The sequence below is a fragment of the Triticum urartu genome, chromosome 7 (assembly GCF_003073215.2).
Source record: "Triticum urartu cultivar G1812 chromosome 7, Tu2.1, whole genome shotgun sequence".
Classification (NCBI taxonomy): Eukaryota; Viridiplantae; Streptophyta; class Magnoliopsida; order Poales; family Poaceae; genus Triticum; species Triticum urartu.
The window spans coordinates 456035070-456049911 of NC_053028.1; the positions used below are offsets into that span (position 1 = coordinate 456035070).

Sequence of the window (14842 nt, forward strand, 5' to 3'; positions counted from 1 at the left end):
TAGTGTCTATCTTGCATATTATATGCGTGTACCCCTACCCCTTGTACAACCGTGAGTTGGTGAAGCAATAAAGTAAAATCACCACGTACGATACGTACGTGTGGCAATCAGCAGAAGTCTCGCGTGCGTGCGTGCGTTTGATGAGTTGTGTACGTGCGTGTTTAGGCTTGGAGATCAGTGAGCTGAGGCCAGTTTTGCACTGCGGTGCATCTGCTTCGTACGGTGCGTCTCGACGTAAAGTATCTCGTTGGGTCTGGCCGGCTCGGGGCTGAAACTAAGATAGTCAGCGAGCTCTGTTCATCATCGTCGTTCGTCGTCGGTGACGACGGCGTCGGGACTGGGCCAACAATTGGTATCTAGAGCAAGGTTGATCTTGTAGTAACGGGAGGTCATGTTGGACGACGAGAAGACCAAAAAGCTGGTGGAGTACTCCGATGTGGCTAAAGTAATTGCTGCTCCTGTCAGATCGGAGTAGCCACGATTTGACCATGGGAACTTCGTGGTGTGGGCGACCATGATGGAGTGGGCGCTCGAGGCCAATGAGCTCTGGGAAGCCGTCGACCCCGGCGGTAACGAGTACCTGAAGGGTGGTGCCTTGTATCGGAAAGATCGCCAGGCTATCACGGCCATCTGCTCGGTGACGCTGGTGGACGTGCAGCAGCATCTAATCTCGAAGACATCAGCGAAGGAGACGTGAGACACACTCAAGACGTTGCATCTAGGGCACTCGCGTGTGCGCGAGGCGAACTTGCAAACTTTGCTGAAAAGTTACGAGAACCTGAGAATGGGAGAAGATGAGACGGTGGACGCCTTCGCAGCGAGGGTTGCCTCGATGGTGAACGGGATTCGCGGTCTCGGCGAGAAATTGAAGGACATCTCCGTGGTCAGGCATTTCCTACGTGCCGCTCCACCGCGCTACATGCCGATTGTGTCAGCGATCGAGCAATGTGTTGATCTCAAGACTCTCACTTTGAATGATCTGGTTGGTCGCTTCAAGGCGCATGATGAGCGGATGAAATTGAGTTACGGTGACGCAAAGCAGGATGAGTACCTGATGCTTACACGCGCTCAGTGGCAAGCGATGGTTTTCAAGGAGAACAATTTCAAGAAGGCGTTTGGTAGTGGCGCAAAGTACCGTCCCGCAAAGGACACCGACGAATAGTCGGAGAAGCCAAAGAAGAAAAAGTTCGACAAGAGGAAGATCCGCTGCCACAACTGTAATCTGCTCGGGCACTTCAAGTCGGAGTGCAAGAATTCCCCTAAGGAGAAGGTGCGCATGGTCCAGGAAGATGATGAAAGTGACATGATGTTGATGTGTGAACTCATGGATGAGGAGGATCCAGTTCTTCAAGTATCGGCTAAAGAAATTGTCGAGCTCCGTGAAGAAAAAGTTCGCTCCCAAGATTATGGTTCGGAAACTCGTGTCGATGTTACAGATGCAGGAGATGATTCCGAAACTTGCGTTGATGCTACAGATACATATATCACTTTGTCTGACAAAGATAAAACAGCGTACGTGACGCCTGAAGTCCACGAAGCACAATATGCTGGTGCTAGATTGGATGCATGTGCGTGCAAACAATAGCAAGGCGAGGGTGTCGCCGTTGTCATATCCGCGTCAGAAAGTAGCCAAAGCGTTCTGCAGACAGGAGTGCTCGGTCTCCCAGCGAGCGATGCTAGGAGAGCTATGTCTGGTAGCGCACGCACGCACGCTCCATACTTGGCAGGAGGCTGGCCAGAAAGCAGCCCGAGAGAGGTGGATGAGACACCACTAGTGGACCATGAAAAGGGCGCCTCACGTCAACCCAAACCAGCAAACAGTACAGCAGCTGGAGGTTCATTAAGAAGCACAGAGTGGAGGCTTAGAAGCAATAGTCTGAGCATCGGGCTTCAAAAGTGCAGCAGCAAGAGCATATAAACAGGAGGGCTGGCTAGCTCACGTGAAAATGCTAGCTTTGCCAATTGCTATGAGCAAAGAAAATAGCAAGGCATCGCTTCTGAAGGTACAAGGAGCCGCGCAAGCAAAGTTGTCTCCGACAGTAATGGAGGAAAGGACACAACCACCCACGTCCGTACATCCAGAACCGGTGTTACAACAATATTCGAAGTAAGCTCTTCGAACGATTGACCCGGCAAAGATGAGAAGGAGTGGATGCTCGTGTCTAAGTGCCGAGGAACTGGCAGATTTTAATGACGCAAATACGATGGAGTGTTGGCGTCAGGCTATGAAAGAAGAATTGAGGTCGATCCACGACAATAATGCATGGAAGCTTGTGGATCTTCCCAACAATGAAAAAGCCATGGATCTCAAGTGAGAATTTGTGATCAAGAAAGATGTCGAAGGGTCCGTGAAGCACAAAGTAAGGCTAGTGACCAAAGAGTACGTGCAAGAGGAAAGTGTGGACTTCGAAGAAGCGTTCGTTCCCGTTGCAAAGATGGAATCGGTGGAATTACTCATCGCTCTCGCGGTTCAGAAATCATGGAAGATACATCAAATGGATGTAAAATCCGTGTTCTTGAAAGGAGAGTTACAAGGAGACGTCTATGTGAACCAACCACCGATATTCATCAAAGAGGGAGAAGAACACAAGGTACTAAAGTTACACAAAGTCTTGTACGGGCTACGACAAGGCTCTCGGGCATGGAGCATCAAACTTGATCATACATTGATTTCTCTTGGATTTGAGAAAGCCCCACTAGAGCATGCGATGTACAAGAGAGGTGAAGGAAGGGATCGTCTACTAGTTGGCATCTACGTCGACGACATGTTGATAACTGGAGCAGATGAAGAGGTGATTGCAAAGTTCAACCTACAAATGAAGGAGATTTTCAAAGATGGATGATCTAGGGCTATTGAGTTACTACCTCAGGATCGAGGTACATCAAAAGTTGGAAGGGATCACACTATGCCAGGAGGCATATGCAAGGAAGGTACTTGAAAGCCATGGCTTGAAAGATTGCAATCATATTGTTGCTTCAATGGAACCTCGTCTTGAGATGAGCAAGAAGGAGATGGTGAAACTACTCGGCTATAGTGCTAGTGACAAGGAAAGGATTGTTGATGACCGTAAGAGTTGTTGGGGAACGTAGCAAAAATTCAAAATTTTCCTACGTGTCACCAAGATCTATCTATGGAGAAACCAGCAACGAGGGGAAGAAGAGTGCATCTACATACCCTTGTAGATTGCTAAGAGGAAGCGTTCAAGAGAACGGGGTTGAAGGAGTCGTACTCGTCGTGATCCAAATCACCGGAGATCCTAGTGCCGAACGGACGGCACCTCCGCGTTCAACACACGTACAGCCCGGTGACGTCTCACATGCCTTGATCCAGCAAGGAGAGAGGGAGAGGTTGAGGAAGACTCCATCCAGCAGCAACACAACGGCGTGGTGGTGGTGGAGGAGCGTGGTGATCCAGCAGGGCTTCGCCAAGCACCGCGAAATATGAGGAGAAAGAGAGGTAGGGCTGCGCCAGGGAGAGGTCAGAAAACTCATCTATTGGCAGCCCCAAGTCCTCAAGTATATATAGGGGAGAGGGAGGGGTGCGCCCCACCTAGGGTTCCACCCTAGGGGCGGCGGCCAGCCCCAATCCCATCTAGGGTGGCGGCCAAGTGGAGGGGGAGAGGGAGGCGCACCAGGCATGGGCCCTAAGGCCCATCTGCCCTTAGGGTTTGCCCCCCTTCCTCCCCTTAGGTGCCTTGGGCCCTTGTGGGGGGGCGCACCAGCCCACACTTGGCCCATGCAGCCCTCCGGGGCTTGTGGCCCCATTTGGTGGACCCCTGGTACCCTCCCGGTGGTCCCGGTACGTTACCCATAAAACCCAAAACTTTTCCGGTGACCAAAACAGAACTTCCCATATATAAATCTTTACCTCCGGACCATTCCGGAACTCCTCGTGACGTCCGGGGTCTCATCCGGGACTCCGAACAACATTAGGTAACCACATATCAACTTCCTTTATAACCCTAGCGTCATCGAACCTGAAGTGTGTAGACCCTACGGGTTCGGGAACCATGCAGACATGACCGAGACAACTCGCCGGTCAATAACCAACAGCGGGATCTGGATACCCATGTTGGCTCCCACATGCTCCACGATGATCTCATCGGATGAACCACGATGTCAAGGATTCAATCAATCCCGTATACAATTCCCTTTGTCTAGCGGTACGATACTTGCCCGAGATTCGATCGTCGGTATCCCCATACCTTGTTCAATCTCATTACCGGCAAGTCTCTTTACTCATTCCGTAACACATCATCCCGTGATCAACTCCTTGGTCACATTGTGCACATTATAATGATGTCCTACCGAGTGGGCCCAGAGATACCTCTCCGTTTACACGGAGTGACAAATCCCAGTCTCGATTCGTGCCAACTCAACAGACACTTTCGGAGATACCTGTATTGTACCTTTATAGCCACGCAGTTACGTTGTGACGTTTGGCACACCCAAAGTATTCCTACGGTATCCGAGAGTTGCACAATCTCATGGTCTAAGGAAACGATACTTGACATTATAAAAGGCTTTAGCATACGAACTATACGATCTTGTGCTATGCTTAATTAGGATTGGGTCTTGTCCATCACATCATTCTCCTAATGATGTGATCCCGTTATCAACGACATCCAATGTCCATGGTCAGGAAACCGTAACCATCTATTGATCAACGAGCTAGTCAACTAGAAGCTTACTAGGGACATGGTGTTGTCTATGTATCCACACATGTATCTGAGTTTCCTATCAATACAATTCTAGCATGAATAATAAACGATTATCATGAACAAGGAAATATAATAATAACTAATTTATTATTGCCTCTAGGGCATATTTCCAACAAGAGTACCTCGGACGTGACATATTTTCTTGGAGGAAGCATAGTAAGCTGGCTATCACGAAAAGCATAAAGTGGTGTCCAAGCCCCGGGCGTCATGCAAAAGAGGGCCATTTTGTGAAATATTTTCAGATTAAGGCCATTTTGTGTTGAATTTTCAGAAAAGGGCCAGTTTTGTTCATTTTCACGCGTGCGTTTGAGTATCGAGCCCAAAGGCTGTTGTGTACGTGCGTGTTTAGGCTGGGAGATCAGTGAGCTCAGGCCAGTTTTGCACTGCGGTGCATCTGCTTCATACGGTGCATCTCGACGTAAAGTATCTCGTTGGGTCTGGCCGGCTTGGGGCTAAAACCAAGATAGTCAGTGAGCTCTATTCATCATCGTTGTTCGTCGTCGGTCGTATCGTCGTCGCCGGAAGTACTCGGCGTCGGGACTGGGCCAACAGTGTTTGGAGAACCATAATGATTAGATCTAAAAAAGCATTTTCACACCGGTATTTGGAGACAATGTGTGCAACAGCCGCAACCGGATGTTGAGAACGAAGAGCTATTACCAAACAACATACATTACAGGTCGGCCCCCGCGGCAGGCTCCCACTCGAGGTGGTCGATGGCTACGGCCAGGAGCCCGCTGCCACCGAGGCTGAGCTCATCGGCATCGGCGGAGATGACATGGTCAAGTAGCACTGAGCATGTCGCCTTCCCCGTGTCCGCCTCCTTTCCCAACGACCTCGGCCGGCCATCGAAGCAAACCGCGCCGCCGCCATCGAGCCATGCCGTGACGCCATCCACGAGACCGTTGTACTCATGCTAGAAGTGATGTGATCAGCTATTTAGGTAATGCAAGAGGTTTCACCATTTCATAAATGCATAATTTCAGGAGAAGTTCATCAATCATTTTGCCGCAGTACAAGGGAGCAATGATTGCTCAGTTGACCTAATTCGGATTCTGTCCAGCTGCTCTAATCAGATCAAATTGTTGGGAAACATTGCATGGAAAATAAAAAAAATTACGCACACGCAAGATCTATCCATGGAGATGCATAGCTACGAGAGGGGAAGATCATCTTCATACCCTTGAAGATCCCTAAGCGGAAGCATTTATCAACGCGGTTGATGTAGTCGTACACCTTCACGGCCCGTCCCGATCAAGTACCGAACGTGCGTCACCTCCGCATTCAGCACATGTTCAGCTCGATGACGTCCTCACCTTCTCGATCCAGCAAGAGAGGCGAAGCAGTAGATGAGTTCCGGCAGCATGACGACGTGGTGACGGTGGTGGTGAACAACAATCTCCGCTGGGCTTCGCCAAGCACTACAAAAACTATGACGGAGAATAAACTAGAGGGTTAGGGTTGCGGGCACACGGCTTGGTGAATCTTGATGTGTTCCAGGTGCTAGCCCTGCCCCTCTATTTATATGTTGAGCCCTGGGGTCGTAACTTGGAGAAAGAGCCTCCTCAAAGTCGTTTTTTCCCGCAAGGAAGAGTCCTTCTCGGACTTACAGGACCAGAGGCCATAGTCCTTGGCGTCTGGCCTAGATGCCACGGGCCTCGGCATCTGGCCCAGGGCCAGCCGTCAAGGTCTCCGGCGTTTGGCCCCCTAGCCTCCGCAAAACTCCTTTTGCACCGACCTAAAGCCCCGTGGGCTTTACCCCTTGGCCTAACCATATCATCCTATATATCAATCTTTACCTCCAGACCATTCCGGAGCTCCTCATCATGTCTGTGATCTCATCCGGGACTCCGAACAACATTCGGTCACCAACATACATAACTCATATAATACTATATCGTCAATGAACGTTAAGCGTGCGGACCCTACGGGTTCGAGAACTATGTAGACATAACCGAGACGCTTCTCCGATCAATAACCAATAGCGGGACTTGGATGCCCATATTGGTTCCTACATATTCTACGAAGATGTTTATCGGTGGAACCTTTATGACAACATACGTAATTCCCTTTGTCCATCGGTATGTTACTTGCCCGAGATTCGATCGTGGGTATCTTCATACCTAGTTCAATCTCGTTACCGACAAGTCTCTTTACTCGTTCCATAATACATCATCTCGTAACTAACTCCTTAGTCATTTGCTTGCAAGGCTTCTTATGATGTGTATTGTCGAGAGGGCCCAGAGATACCTCTCCAATACTCGGAGTGATAAATCCTAATCTCAATCTATGCCAACTCAACAAACACCTTCGGAGATACCTGTAGAGCATCTTGATGATCACTCAGTTACGTTGTGATATTTGATAGCATACAAGGTATTCCTCCGGTATCCGGGAGTTGCATAATTTCATAGTTGAAGGGATATGTATTTGACATGAAAAAAGCAATAGCAATAAACTGAACGATCATTATGCTAAGCTAACGGATGGGTATTGTCCATCACATCATTCTCCTAATGATGTGATCCTATTATCAAATGACAACACATGTCTATGGTTAAGAAACCTTAACCATCTTTTGTAACATCCCAAATTTTCAATTTGGAATGTTATACATAGGTCATCATATGCATATCATATTTTATTTGCATTTCGTTTGCGATCCTAGAAATCCTAAGCAACTCAAGGACCCACGGAGAGAGTTGGGGATTTTATTATTTTCATATTTGAATTTTCTCAAATATTGAAAAGAGGATCATTTTGGTTTTAATTATTTTTCTCTCCAAAATATTTCAAAAAAATGAGAGGAGATAAAATGACTTCTCCAAAATAAAACAAATATTGGAGGAAAAATGTTAAAATCAAATAAATAATTTTTATTTGGATTTTATTGCTATTTTATTCGAATTAGAAAAATATGCATTATTATACAAATTGCATTTTTAGGCCAAGAAAATGTTCACTATGTTCTAAATATTTTATTTAGACGGTGAAAATTGTTTTTGGCATTTTTAGAAAAAAAAATTATATTTATTTAGGATTTTTCCTTTTCGGCGGAATTTATTTATTTAGGATTTTTCCTTTTCGGCGGAATTTATTTTTGGCACGGTATGATTACGATATTAACCAATTTAGTTGTGAACCTTGTTAATTACATAGCAGCAGCAACAACAACAAAGCCTTTAGTCCCAAACAAGTTGGGGTAGGCTAGAGCTTAGACCCATAAGATCTCGCAACCAACTCGTGGTACTGGCACCTGGATAGCTAGCTTCCACGCACCCCTATCCCTGGCTAGTCTCAGCTTTCAGAGCCATCATGACTTCTCCAGTCAACTCAGATCCCGTTCATATCGAATCGAACTCAACACAATGTAATCTTTTGGCATAAGGCTTTCAAACTAGCAACTATATACTATGTGATTCTTTTTTGTATTAGCGATGCCAATGATAGCTAGTCCGGGTCATGGTCAGGTATAGGCTTGGGAGTTGGGACATGGACCTTGTAACACCCCGGATATGATTTACCTAATATGTAATCCAACTCTTGCCGTTTCCAGCGTTAAGTTATTTTATTTTCTCGGGTTCGGGTTTTTGTCTCCGTGTGTTGTTGTTGTTGTTGTCATGCATCTCATATCATGTCATCATGTGCATTGCATTTGCATACGTGTCCATCTCATGCATTCGAGCATTTTCCCCGTTGTCCGTTTTGCATTCCGGCGCTCCATTCTCCTCCGGTGGTCATTTCTACCTTCTTCTCGTGTGTGGGGATTAAACATTTCCGGATTGGACCGAGACTTGCCAAGCGGCCTTGGTTTACTACCGGTAGACCGCCTGTCAAGTTTCGTACCATTTGGACTTCGTTTGATGCTCCAACGGTTAACCGAGGGACCGAAAAGGCCTCGTGTGTGTTGCAGCCCAAGTTGGTAATCAGAGCCTTCCCCGACCTTAGGAGCCCCCACTGATTGATCATTTTTAGCAGTCGTTGTTGAGTCTAGAAAAATGTTTTAGGTCATTTAGGAATTATATATCGGAGAGTTCAGGAATTCTTTTTACTCCCCAGTCCCTTCATCGTCTGGTAAGGCATCCTGACATAGAGTTTTGACTCTTCTCTTCTCAAATTTCACTAAAAAAAATTTAGGATCACGCGGGTATCTTGGAATCATTCCGATGGTTTTGTGACGAGAACATTGTTCTTGGTGCCTCCTGTCATTTAGGGGTTGTGGCAGTGTCCTGGGGAGTTGAGCTCCGAGGTGTTGTCGTCACAATTTTATCGTTGCAATTCTGGAATACCTGAGTTTAGTTCGCCGACATCGAAAATCTCTTTTATGCAGTTGTTGGTGAGATAACCTCGACGCCACCCAGTACTGGGGCGGGAGTTCGGCAGTATTGCCATAACTTGTATAACGGATGCTTTTCGAAGGTTGAGGTAGATGGTTTCCGAAGTTTTCTCGGTTATGTGTTGAAGGATGGATACAGCTGGATGTAGGATTTGCTAGATTTGGGTGAGATATTATGCTTCCCCTGTATCCCCAACACCTGATTGCATAACCGGAAAGGTTCGGGAGTTTCATAGGTGGGAATTCTTGTAGCTCTAGTTCTTCTTCCACGGATATTTGGTTTGAGATTGGGATTTCTTACCGAGTATTCGTTCTTGATCCGTACCTTGTTGATTTATTCCTCTACCTAAATTCTATGTGGCTTCTCAATTTATGGATATGTGACCATTTCATTTGTAATGCATTCGTTCATTTTGTTCGGATGTGAAGGCTATATGTTGCAATTTCATTCCGTTGGATTCAGCTTCAATATTTATCTATCAATGTGCTAATGGATGTCAACCTCTTCAGGATGGCTCCTCCAACGCGGACGACTCCGAATCCTGATCCGCCACCACCTCCTCCTCCTCTGGAGGCATGGCAAGCTGTGATGGCCGCTACCAATGCAAACACGCAGTTGATCATGCAAATTCTTCAAGAGCGCAATCAAGCGAACCAAGGCAACCAAGGCAACAATCAGAATCACTTTGCTACACTCAACCAGTTCCTTGCTAACGGGCCAAAGACTTTCAGCAATTGTGTTGAGGCAACTGATGCTGACGATTGGCTCGTGGACTTATGCAAGCATTTCGAGTGCAGTAACGTCAGGCCTGAGGACTTTGTCAAGTTCGCTTCCTTCCAACTCAAAGACCAAGCTGTAGAATGGTTCCAGCAGTACAAGGATTCCAGAGGAGGCCGTGTGATTACCTGGGATGAATTCCGTCAAGACTTCAAAGCTCATCATATTCCTCAGAGCATGGTTGAAAGCAAGCATGAGGAATTCCGCATCCTGAAGCAAGGCTCTTTGTCTGTCTATGACTACAACAAGTTGTTTCAGAAGCTCGCCCGCTTTGCTAAGCAGGACGTCCCTGACGAGAAGAGCATGATATACTAGTTCAGGGGTGGTCTTAGAGAAGAAATCCAGCTAGCTCTTGTTCTCTTTGAGCCCTTGAGGTACGATGAGTTCTACAACATGGCATTGAAGCAAGAGGCTGCTCAACTGAGGTGTGATGCTTCGAAGAAGCGAGTCAGAGATGCTACTCCTTCTTCCTCTACTCAAGTGGCCAAGCAGCAGAAGTATTGGCTTCCTCCTCCTCCGTTCCGTCAGCCGTATCAGAAGAGCAAAGGTGGCAGTGGATCTTCCCACCCCCCCAACCCCGGCTTTTAGAACAAGACTTTGTCTCAACCTCCAAGATCGAGTGCTCCGTACCACCGTCCGCTTTCAGAGGTCACGCGCAACAAGTGCCAACAGAAGGGTCACTATGCCAACAAATGCTTCAATCAGAGGCGTCTCCCTCCTCCTCCTCCTGTGAGATCGGCAAGTACAACTGTGGTCAAGCATAACACCAAGCATGCCAAGGTCAATTTGATGAATGCAGCTCAGGCAGAGGACTCGTCAGATGTCATCATGGGTAACCTTCCTGTTAACGATATTCCTGCAAAAGTTCTTTTTGACACTGGTGCATCGCATTGCTTTATTTCCAAACCTTTTGCATCAAAGAATGAGTGCGATTATCAGTATCTACAAAGTGCCTTGCAAATCGTGTCACCGGGCAAGCAAATGACAGCTAATACCTGCATCCCGGATGTTACTATCACGTTGGGCGACTACAAATTTCTAGCTTCTCCTATTGTTTTGGGCGACTCAGATATTGATCTTATTCTCGGAATGGATTGGCTTTCTAAGCACAAGGCGCATCTTGATTGTGCAGCCAGGCAGATTCAATTAACTCATTCGTCTGAGGATGTAATTGTCTTTGCTGCTCGTGATGATACCATCCATCTGTTTTCTCTCAATGAGAAGGGTGAAGTGGATGCCATCTCTCAAATTCTAGTCGTTTGCGAATATCAAGACGTCTTTCCAGAAGAGCTTCCAGGAATGCCTCCGCACCGGCCAGTTGAATTCGTCATCGATCTTGAGCCTGGCACGGAACCAGTTTGCAAGCGTCCTTATAAGCTCGGACCTGAAGAGTTGAAGGAGCTGAAGAAGCAACTCGATATTCAAGAGCGAATGGGTCTCATTCGGCCTAGTTCTTCTCCGTGGGGTTGTGGAGTTCTTTTTGTGAAGAAGAAGGATGGAACGGACCGGCTTTGTGTTGATTACCGTCCATTGAACAAGAAGACTATCAAGAACAAATACCCACTTCCCAACATCAACGAGTTGCTCGAACAACTCAAAGGTGCCCAAGTATTCTCCAAGCTTGATCTCCATAGGGTTATCACCAGATTCGAATCCGTGAGCAAGATATTCCCAAGACGGCTTTCAGGACAAGCTAAAGTTCATATGAATACACTGTCATGTCTTTTGGCCTCGTCAACGCTCCTCCAACTTTCTCCCGCATGATGAACTTCATCTTCAATGCCTACACCAATGACTTTCTTTTGGTCTATCTCGACGACATTCTGGTCTTTTTGAAGAACAAGGAAGATCATGCCAAGCACTTGCGTTTGGTACTCGATAAGCTCAGGGAACACCAGTTCTACGCCAAGTTCTCAAAGTGCGAATTTTGGCTCGATGAGGTTCTTTATCTTGGGCATATCATCTCTGCCAAGGGCATTGCGGTGAATTCTGAGAAGGTGTCTACAATTGTGAATTGGGAACCACCTCAGAACGTGAAGCAACTTCGTAGCTTCCTCGGTTCGTTGAGGTTCGTTAAGAACTTTTCAAAGATCGCGAAGCCTCTCTCAAATCTTCTCCAGAAGCACGTCAAGTACGTTTGGTCTCCGGAATGTGACATTGCTTTCAACACTTTGAAAGAGAAATTGGTCACTGCTCCAGTTTTGACTCCTCCCGATGAATCCAAACCGTTCGAGGTCTTTTGCGATGCCTCTCTCCAAGGTCTCGGTGCAGTGTTGATGCAAGAGAAGAAAGTTGTGGCTTATACCTCTCGCTAGTTGAAGCCCAATGAGAAGAACTACCCCACTCATGACCTCGAGTTGGCGACAGTTGTGCATGCTCTTTTGACTTGGAGACATCTCTTATTGGGAAGAAAAGTGGACATCTTCACTGATCACAAGAGTCTCAAGTACATCTTCACTCAGCCTAACCTCAACCTCAGGCAGACTTGATGGGTCGAAATGATTCAAGAGTATAATCCAAGTATCGAGTACACTCCAGGCAAGGACAATGTGATTGCTGACGCTTTGAGCAGGAAGGCTTATTGCAACAATCTGATTCTCAAGCCTTATCAACCCGAGCTTTGTGAAGCTTTCCGCAAACTTAATCTGCAAGTTGTTCCTCAAGGTTTCCTCGCCAACCTTCAAGTCTCTCCTACCTTGGAAGACCAGATTCGCCAAGCCCAACTTCTTGATGCTATGGTGAAGAAGGTGAAGATTGGGATTGCCAAGAGTCAACCCAAGTACAAGTGCTACCGCCTTGATGACAAGGATACTCTCTTCTTCGAGGATCGTATTGTTGTGCCCAAAGGTGGCCTTCGTAAAGTGATCATGAACGAGGCTCACAATTCACTCCTCTCCATCCACCCTGGGAGCACGAAGATGTATCAGGACCTCAAGCAGGCTTATTGGCGGACTCGACTGAAGCGCGAGATTGCTCAGTTCGTGAATGAGTGTGATGTCTGCAGAAGAGTGAAGGCAGAACACCAAAGGCCAGCTGGTCTCCTCCAACCTCTTGCCATTCCAGAATGGAAGTTTGACCACATTGAGATGGACTTCGTGACTGGGTTTCCAAAGTCCAAGCGTGGCAATGATGCTATATTCGTTGTCATCAACAAACTCACTAAAGTGGCTCACTTTTTGCCTATCAAAGAGTCTATCACTGCAGGTCAATTGGCGGAGCTCTACACCTCTCGGATTGTCTCTCTGCACGGTATTCCACAGGTGATCTCTTCAGACCGTGGCAGCATCTTTACCTCCAAGTTTTGGGAGTCTTTTCAAAAGTCCATGGGCACCAACATCCGCTTCAGCATAGCTTTCCATCCGCAAACTAGCGGTCAAGTCGAGCGTGTCAACCAGATTCTTGAAGATATGCTCAGGGCTTGTGTGATCTCCTTCGGCATGAAGTGGGAGGATTGCCTTCCATATGCTGAATTCTCCTACAACAACAGTTTTCAAGCAAGTTCGGGCAAGGCCCCATTCGAAATTCTGTATGGCAGGAAGTGCCGTACCCCTCTCAATTGGTCTGAAACAGGTGAACGTCAACTTTTGGGTAATGACTTAATCACAGAGGCAGAGGAGATGTGTAAAGTCATTCGAGATAACCTCAAAGCAGCCCAATCACGCCAGAAGAGCTACTATGATAGTAAGCACCGTGATTTGGCTTTCGAGATCGGAGATCATGTTTACCTTCGCGTCTCTCCAATGAAAGGTACTCGTCGCTTCGGTATCAAAGGGAAGCTTGCCCCTAGATACGTGGGACCTTTCAAGATCGTCAGCAAGAGAGGCGATCTCGCCTATCAACTCGAGCTTCCTTCAAACTTTGCAAATGTACATGACGTGTTCCATGTCTCTCAGCTCCGCAAGTGCTTCAAGACTCCTGAATGCACCGTCAACTTCGAAGACATTAATCTCCAAGAAGATCTCTCTTATCGTGAGCACCCAGTTGCTATTCTTGAAGAGACTGAACGCAAAATTCGCAATAAGTCAATCAAATTCCTCAAAGTCAAGTGGTCACACCATTCCAACCGTGAAGCCACCTGGTAACGCGAGGATCACCTCCGTTCTGAGTACCCGGCGTTCTTCCAGTCCTAGATCTTGGGACGAGATCCTTTCGTAGTGGTGGAGTGTTGTAACACCCTGGATATGATTTACCTAATATGTAATCCAACTCTTGCCATTTTCGGCGTTAAGTTATTTTATTTTCTCGTGTTCGGGTTTTTGTCTCCGTGTGTTGTTGTTGTTGTCATGCATCTCATATCATGTCATCATGTGCATTGCATTTGCATACGTGTCCATCTCATGCATTCGAGCATTTTTCCCGTTGTCTGTTTTGCATTCCGGCGCTTCGTTCTCCTCCGGTGGTCATTTCTACCTTCTTCTCGTGTGTGGGGATTAAACATTTCCGGATTGGACCGAGACTTGCCAAGCGGCCTTGGTTTACTACCGGTAGACCGCCTGTCAAGTTTCGTACCATTTGGACTTCGTTTGATGCTCCAACGGTTAACCGAGGGACCGAAAAGGCCTCGTGTGTGTGTTGCAGCCCAACACCCCTCTAATTTGGCCCAAAACCCACCAAAACCCTCTCCATCATCTAGAGCGTTCGATCACGATCGCGTGGTCGAAAACCGCACCTCATTTGGACACTCCTAGCTCCCTCTATGCCTATAAATACCACGCCCATTCGAAATCACGGTTGGAACCCTAGTCGCCTCCCACCTCTCGCCGCCAGACGCGTTCGCTCGCGCCGGACACGTCCGACCCAGCCGCCGCCGCCACGTGTCCGCCTCCTATTCGCCGCGCCGCCGCCCCACTTCGTCGCCGCCGCCGGCCCGGGAGGCCCGGATCGGGCCCCCGAGGCCCACTTCGCCACCGCCGCCGCCCGGTGCCTCTTCCTCCCGAGGCGCCCCGTCTCTCCGCCGCACCGCCCCGCGCAGGCGCCGGTCTTCGTCGCCGGCGAGCTCCACCACAC

At 47.7% G+C, this 14842-nt stretch overlaps 1 protein-coding gene across 1 annotated transcript in view; it reads left to right on the forward strand.

Moving 5' to 3' along the window:
- The first annotated feature begins 1276 nt into the window (after positions 1–1276).
- LOC125518937 (splicing factor 3B subunit 2-like) overlaps positions 1277–14842 on the forward strand; it is a 33058-nt gene continuing 19492 nt past the window's right edge. The window contains exons 1-3 of the mRNA XM_048683822.1: positions 1277–1568; positions 2692–2792; positions 5401–5502. Coding sequence (XP_048539779.1) covers positions 1277–1568; positions 2692–2792; positions 5401–5502 — 495 coding nt within the window. The remainder of the gene's footprint in view (positions 1569–2691; positions 2793–5400; positions 5503–14842) is intronic.